An 8,314-nucleotide genomic window follows, 5' to 3' on the forward strand; every position below is an offset into this window, starting at 1 on the left:
CGACAAATCTGCGGCAACTGTGTGATGCCATCATGTCAATATGGACCAAAATCTCTGAGGAATGCTTCCAGCACCTTGTTGAATCTATGCCACAAAGAATTGAGGCAGTTCTGAAGGCAAAAGGGGGTCCAACCCTTTACTGGCGTGGTGTACCTAATAAAGTGGCCGGTGAGTGTATATCAGCTGTAGCAGCATCATATGAATTCTGGTATTTTACACATAGTCCACCAGGATGCGCCAACACAAAAGTCAGAGACTTCACATGAGATTTGGGCCATCTTCTGGGTGAAAAACAGATTACTTCCTACTCGCAAGACCCCCCTCTGGTGGGAAACTTTTGTTCAGGGATACAAACTTTTTCAGAAAACCGGTAGACAGCAGCCGTTACAGGCGAACATGTGTTTGTTGTTGTTCGAGGAGCGGCCCGGTCACACGCTAATGTCATCAGTTCGTTATCATTACTAAGGTGCAGGACTACTTTTTCCCCCATTTTTTCACATCATGTCGCCTGCCTGGATCTGTTATTATCTCGCTCTGAAGCACAAAGGAGTGTCAGAGGTATGCTCACTTCAACTGCTTTTTACAATGTGATCTCATTTCCGGACTCAGGCATTTTGTGAATGAAGCCGATATTTTAGTTAAAATACATAAGTAAAAATATTTATCAGAGTATAGTACTACCCCACAACTTTATGGATGATTTTATGGATTTAATTGTACATATTATACATAAATAAATACGGTGGCACTGCTGAATCATGCTACAGTTTAGCACAAATAAATAAATATTACAAAAAGATTTATCCTCTGATTTTGGGTAATATTTACAAAGTGTAAAATAATATTTTATATTTATTAGCAAACCTGACCTGTTGAGGAGATGTTAGCTAATATTAGTTTCAGCCTATAACCAAGTATGTAGAGAACATTTTCTGTTATGACTGTAAGAAATAATAAATACACTTTATTACTTGTTAAAGTCATAATTTTTCAACTAGCTAAAAAAGTCTAAGTTACTGACTGACTTCAGGTCTGGTTTAGATCATTAATAATAAATTATATATTTTTTTCTGGTATTTAGCTCCTGTTTACATTATCCTTGAATAAAATTAACATAGGTGTTAATTTATTGTTAGAATATTATAGATAATTTGTGAAACAGATCCAGTTGGGCTTGCTGTCAATCTAACAGTTGCTGTAATGACGATGCCCTGTTAGGTCGCCCTTTTTGCTACTCCATGTCGTCACAGATGCTAACAGTGGATGAGATAGGCAGGGCTCAGTCCAGGGTTCTTCATGACTCATACGCAGTTTGAGAAAAAAACGGTATCAGGACACCCCTAGTCATAAGTTTGGCCAACTACATTACTGGAATGGATTTACTGCACTCCTGCGATATTGATATTCCACGGTCATTTTGTGATTTATTTATTTATTTTTTATATAAAAAGGCACTGCTCTATTACAAAAGCCATTTTCCAGATTTATCCTCCAACATTTTTCCCTTTGTCTAAATTCAGCATAGTTTCAAAGCAACCATTGTAACAGTAGAAACAACTCTCAATGGTCTGTGTGTATTTACTGTATGCAAGGAAAATAATTCAGAGTATTTTAGATTGTGGACATGAAAACTGACTAGCAACCTGTGCATTATGACAGTCAGTCATGGAAAATACAGTATGTACACACAACTCTAAAGCCTTAAAATGTCTCATTCACCCTGATTTAACCTATTCTGCAAGCCTAAGGCAGGGTTTTGTGTAGAGCCTGAGAAGGGCTGAACCCTGATTTCAGAAGCTCAAACGATGTTCATCAAAGGTGAACATCGAGTCAGTATGAGTGCAAGACATAAAACAGCATGGCAAATGAGTGCTAGAGCAGAGTGGAAAAAAAATCAGGCTGAATAACAACCAGCAGACAGCCTCTAAAACTACACCCGTTTCATAGGAAAGGATATGCAGTCATGAATTGTGACGGCTGGAGAAAGCTAAATAAATTTGCAGACTGTCAAAAGTAAATACACAACGAAAACATGTCTTGCAAAAAGAAAGGAGGAGCATTTTGATTTGAGGCAGCATTTACTTTTTAGTCTATGCCTTTGAACAAATGCCTGCAAAACATTTTCAAAGGCATTTTCCCCACTCAACAGTAAAGGCTCACAGTGGTGTTTCCCATTAATAGAAAATACATTTAACTGAAAAAGGGGCTGCCACAGCTCCCTGAACAATTTGATGATAAAACTATTTACACTTTGATATAAAAATCTGTGTTTCTGCATAAATATTGTCTTATTCTGTCATTTTACCGTAGAACGCTGACGGGCCATTTCACATTACGTAGCATAAAAAATGCATGTACCAAAAACTTGAGAAAGAGGTCTGGCATGTCTGAAGCACAAATTTGTGCCAAAGTCTGCTTTTGATTTCTTTATTTCATCAATTCACTGTATCAATCATTACTTGTCCTGATGAATCTCAATAACACGTAGAAAAAAAAGAAAAAAGTTGAGTAGGTGCTCTTAATGTTTTTTTTTTTCGTTATTGAAATCAATTTTACATCATGCAAACAAAGCAGCCAATGGCCATACGGATGGTCCAGCTTAGAAGTGCAACATCATCAGGCCAGGACTCTGCAGTTTACGCTCATCTACAGGCCAGCGGTCACTCATTCAGGGATGAAGATATTCTGATCCTTGATAAGAAGAACGTTGGTTAAGAGAGGCGTAAAGGAAGCCATTTTTGTGAAGAAAAAACACCTGTTTTTAAACAGGAGTGGAGACCTCCGTGTCCAATTGTCCCCCTCTTACAATGCCGTTATTGCCAGAATTTACTGAATAGGTGACAATCAGAGTACTTATGATCAGTTGTTAGGCTGATCTTTGCATGTGAACAACCAGTTTTGATTGTCACCAGTAAACTGTCCACCATGTGGAGGCACTGCTTATAAAGGCTGAGTTTATCTGTAACTCCTCAGACTCAAAAACGTCTCTCGGTTAAGAGACTAAATGTTTCAACATAGACGAACCTCTCCAAAGGACCTACTTAACCTTTTTTTTTTAACTTTTAGATTATTTGTTCAATAGTTGAACCATCAAGCAAAAGAGCGACACCTAAAAAAACTAACGCTAAATAACTATCAACCCTTAATTGATAAACAGTAGCAAACAGCGTCCTGTTTTTATACCACAGTCCACATAAGATGCAGCTTAATAAAGCTGACAAATGATGTACAGGAGTCATTACAAATGAGAATGATTCCCCAGGCACAAAAGCAGACATTAGACAAGAAGTGAGAAATAGGAGGAATAAAAAAAGTATGAACGAGTTGGCAGAGCAGCAAAAAAGAACACCATTCTTGATGTTTCACTTGGGACCTGAGCACATGCCTTAGGTTAACAAATCTCTAAACCAGAGGTCCAAATCACATTTCTGTGCCTGTTATGTTTTCACTGAGCTAATAATAATGTTTGATTTTTGACAAAACAATTTTAAGATGAGAGAGGAAGGAGAGGTGAAAGAGATCAGAGGCAGAGATGACACCATTTGGGACTTTTTAATACTAGATGACAGCTGCTCGCACTCAAACACCCACTTTTTTTTTATTTTTATTTTTAAGATTTGGAAAGTCAGAGAGATCATTTTTAATATATCACACTAAAACAGCTTTAGGTTTTATCAGAGCTTGTCAGATGTTAAGGCTTTTTTTTCCTAGGATAAAAATTAAAACCATTTTTTGATGTTCTGTGGTTTCTGCTCTAATATTCAAGAGACAGCCCTCAAAATACACTTAACGAAAAACAGAGCACGTGTTAAAAAGAGAAAGTTCCACCAATCACTTTTACAACTTTTTATTATTTTTCTATTTACTGTTGTGTTTTTTCCAAAAAATAAAATCAGTTGATCAGTTTGGTTGTTAGGTAAATATATAAAAATGTACATTTTATGAAATACAAAACACATTCCACATCATTTACTAGACCACCTTCTACAAATACTGATCACAGAACCCAAACTGTTAGCAGGTGAATGTCAACTAATTCTTCAAATGCATAATTTCCTCTTATTAAGGAAACTATGCCGAACTAGTTACAATGCAGGCATTTGGTGAAATGTGTCTTGATGATGCTACATAAAAGCCAGCAGGAATGGATTATAAACAAGGTGTTTTAAGCAGTTAAGGCTCTTTTGTGTGAGAGAAAAGCTCCCTATGGTGTGGACTTTCACTTTAGTGTCAGTCATACTGTTGCTTTTCCACAAGAACAAAAAAGCTCCTTAACAGACAGAATGAATAGTATCACTTTAAAAGTTATCAAAATGGAAAGCTAGATGAATGATTTGAGGGTTGAGTAATCAGATTTTTTTTTAAACTTGGCGTCTACTAATTATGAAAACAGAAAATTCGAAATGATTGTTCAAGATTTTGATTTGAAGAGATGCTTCCCGTAATTTAGTCCACATCTGCAATAGGTTCCATTTAAAAAACTCATTTATATTACATATGAAGTTCAATGTAACACATTGCTATAATAATCTTTCAAATGTCAGTATTCTTTCCAATATTCTGCATTCTTTTAAATTATAATTCATTAAAATCCTAACACTGACCAAAAAAACCCACTCTGAGTCCTGAATTAATGAGTCATTAAGTATTAAAATCCCTGTACAAGAGTCCAGTTGCTTGTGAAAAGATGGAAAATATACCAGTCAACTTGTTCTCTTACTGTAAAGTAATTTTCTGACGTGTGTTCTACTCAATGCAAGTAAAAACTATACATTTTAATCCACCAGCTTAATTTTTTTGTTGGATGCAAAATCCACTGCTCTACTTAGAAAATTTCAAGATTTGAAAATTATGTAACATATGCAAAAGACTACGTGTTACAGATAGAACTGAATAATTCAAACTAAAGCACAGGGTAGTGCTTCATTCAGGGAAAATAGGACTCCAAGAGGCAGGGAGACATAGAAAATGCTGCAAAGCTGCAAAAACAAGTGAAGATATCTGGGATTTATTCTTATTCAGCCTAATCCAATCAAGTACAATCTTGGCTAAATCATGTGGTGAGGATTTAAGTCTGCTCTAGGAAAAAAAATACAGCTCAACAATTTAGTGACAACTTTATGATGCATGTTTTTTCTATTATAAATTGTGTATTACAGGACACTGCATGTGGATCAACAAATGTAAAATGCCAAACCCAGACTGTTCTCTGCAGTTTAATAATTGTGCTTCTTTTTAAACTGTTTAGGGTCATAATGGCTACATCAATAAAGCAAAATGAGAATGTTTTGTTTAATGTCAGAATCTAGGCAGCAAGATTTTTCTCATACTATAATCCACATCTCATCATTAGCCTTGTGTTATATAATAACACAGAATTATAATGTCAGAAATTCATTAATAAATTAATATTAGAGCAATTAGAACAAGTGGCTTTTAATATTTAAAGACAAATGGTCAAAAAAGTCATGTTATAACCAAAAGCTTGAAGTGTTTAAATTAAAAACAAAATTATCATCCTAAACTTTGCCAGGAGAAAAAAAAAAGTTGAGTGCCCCATTTAGTAATAATAAATATGCCCCTCCACACCAACACAACAAGAAAATACAAGTTGTGTGAGTTTAGAAATTTAGAAAATTTTATTCCACATTTCATGGGTAAATGGGGAAAAAGTGTTAAACTTTGCTGCACTACAGATATTAAAGCACAAAAAGGATTTAATACTTTTGTTTCTACAGCCTAAATAACCTCGGAATAGTTTTTGAATCGCTTACAACTCACGCCACCAGTTTTGATCCTGCATTTCTTTTAAACGGCAGTGTCTTCTAAATTTCTATTTGCTTGGCATATCTCATGTACCAAATTAAAATAAAAACAAAAACAACACAAATGAAAAAAAGGCATGCATATGCTTTCCATGCACCAAATCCCATATCAAGGATTTTGTGAACGAGGAAAGCAAAAATAAATGAAAATAAAGTATTTGAGGGGGCGTGGGAGATTTGTTATTGCCACTTAAAGGGCTTGCTGTCCCTCTATTGCCTCGTTTCCTCGCAATTTTCATCACCATCAAACACCAGGAGAGATGCAACGAGTGTGTGTGTGTGTGGGGGGGGGCGGGGTTGTTAATGATGTACAATACATTAAAAACAGGCAGCTGGTGTAGCTCAGCAACAGACAAAGCCCCTCCACAGACACATTAGTGTCTGTTATTAGCTTGCACTGACAAATTGGTTTGTTTTCTACGTCCTTCATACAACTTGCACCAATTACACCCATCTCTTCATAGCGGGTACTCGATGATGCTGATTGTCAGAGTGACAGCGAAGAACCAAAAACAGAACACGTAATGAACGGATCTGTATTTGCATTAAAGCAGAAGCTTAAACGTATTTTTTTAAAACAGGTTTACATACAGAAACTGCAATATTTTAAACTAAATATGTTGTTTAAGCATGATGGGTTGAATGAAAAAAGAAGGCTCTGAACAAAATCCACTGCAGAAACAAACATTTTTACCAATAATTTGACAAGATCTCTTATTCTAAATCTTTAATTTAAACTAATTTAGATGTTTGTGTTAACTGCTACTGACATTGTAGAAATCATGTAGAACAAAATATATGAAGTATTAACAAGGCTTGTTAAAAAACACAAAGGTTACTGAGGATAATGATCTCTTCAGTGTTTGACATGACCTAATGTCTTCTCTCGACTTACCGGGTTCCAGGTCAAGCTGGCAGAGGTACTGGGAGGTGCTGAGGGTGACCACAATAACACGGTGCCTGAGAATGTCCTCCCTTGTGGGCATCTGGAAAGTGATGTGTGTGCTGGAGATGAGACAGTACTGCTGGACCACCGGATGGACAGTCTTCACCCATCGGTTCCTGAAGTATACCCTGGAGTTAAAAAAAAAACAAAAGTAGAAAAATTAGGTCAAGGATACAGACAAGGAAATACAAAACAAAACAAAAAATTAAAAAACGGTCTGACAATCGCCTTTTTCCCCAGCATGTTTACATCACAAATGTGTTGCTTACATTGTGATTAAAGAATGTGTTTAAATTCACGCCTCTTTTCTCTATAATGAGCTGGACAAAAGTTTAGAAGTAAATACTTGACAGTTATGCTGTTATGATATGATCTTTGGGACTTTAAAACTACTCTTGCACCCAGCTGTTTTATTGTGTATCAATTAAAATAGGAATTAGTAAAAATCCGATAGATTAAAATCAGAGTTCCTACAGCTTAAGGCAAGTTGAATCGTAAGGTTATGAATATAATCACGGTTCCTTGAAGGAATGGAACAAAGTACAACACACAGTTGTATATGGGACACGCGCGCCCTCYRYRYCCTGGCTGAAGCCACCTCTAATCACGTCTTTAGACGTGGGGGCGTGGAGTGAGCTGGGCACGGCTCCTCGTCGTCTTCGGACAGACTGAGAACCTCCTACTCCATCTGCAGAACATCGTCCTCCTCTTGGTTTAGAGCCAGTAGAAACTGGGTCTCGCCCCCATTGATGTCTGGTGAGGCTGCCTCGTGCTCCATCTGGTCCTCCTAGCTAGCAGCGGGGGCTTCGACCGCCGAATCTTCGTCTTCGTCGGACTGAGCCGTCTGGCTGGATTCGGAGAGCAGCGGGTCTTGTCGGAACACAGCAGTTTCCACCAGCATTTTCTCCAGGAATTTCACTCTCCTCTCCAGTGTCGGACGCGAAAGTCCGGCACAGGCCCGGCAGGACTCGGGCTCCACAAGCGCCCGTCGAGCGTGAATGATTCCTAGGCAGGCCTCATGCTGGTCCTTCTCATGAAGCTTAAAGCCGCACCCCTGAGGACAGGGGCGAACAGAAGACTTCGGCTTTTTCAGCAGAAAATAAAGGTCACTTAAGTAGCGTCGAGCGGCAGACACACGAACCAGCAGGTAACGCGGTTACCATCAGTAAAGCTAGCCTAAGAACCTTAGAAGCTGAGCTAACTAGCAGCAGCTATGTGAGCTCAGGTTTAGAGGTGACTATCGCGAGGTGAAGGGCGATAGAACTGAGTAATGACGCCGGTGACTCCGAACTTATAGGGTGAAGGCAGAGCCTGTCACCAGACGTTCAACGTCACCGGTCTAAATACCTGATTAGAGGTGGCTTCAGCTAGGCACGCGAGGGTGCGCGTGTCCCATATACAACTGTGTGTTGTACTGAGTGAAATGACTGAAAAGGAACTAAGACTTTTTAATGCTTTTTAATACCACTTGAAAGGAAATTTAAGACCAGCTTCACAATAAACACAAAAGTGGAAAAAATAAAATAAAATAAAAAATTTTTTA

General features: G+C 37.7%; 1 protein-coding gene across 4 annotated transcripts in view; it reads right to left on the bottom strand.

Moving 5' to 3' along the window:
• The window catches only part of helz (helicase with zinc finger), a 70,026-nt gene that overhangs the window by 30,063 nt on the left and 31,649 nt on the right, over positions 1-8,314 (bottom strand). For all 4 annotated transcript variants that reach the window (XM_014016631.1, XM_014016633.1, XM_014016632.1 and 1 more), the window contains exon 18: positions 6,721-6,899. In XM_014016631.1, the coding sequence (XP_013872085.1) occupies positions 6,721-6,899 (179 nt within the window). The remainder of the gene's footprint in view (positions 1-6,720; positions 6,900-8,314) is intronic.

Source organism: Austrofundulus limnaeus, unplaced genomic scaffold (genome assembly GCF_001266775.1).
Source record: "Austrofundulus limnaeus strain Quisiro unplaced genomic scaffold, Austrofundulus_limnaeus-1.0 Scaffold149, whole genome shotgun sequence".
In the NCBI taxonomy this organism is placed as follows: domain Eukaryota; kingdom Metazoa; phylum Chordata; class Actinopteri; order Cyprinodontiformes; family Rivulidae; genus Austrofundulus; species Austrofundulus limnaeus.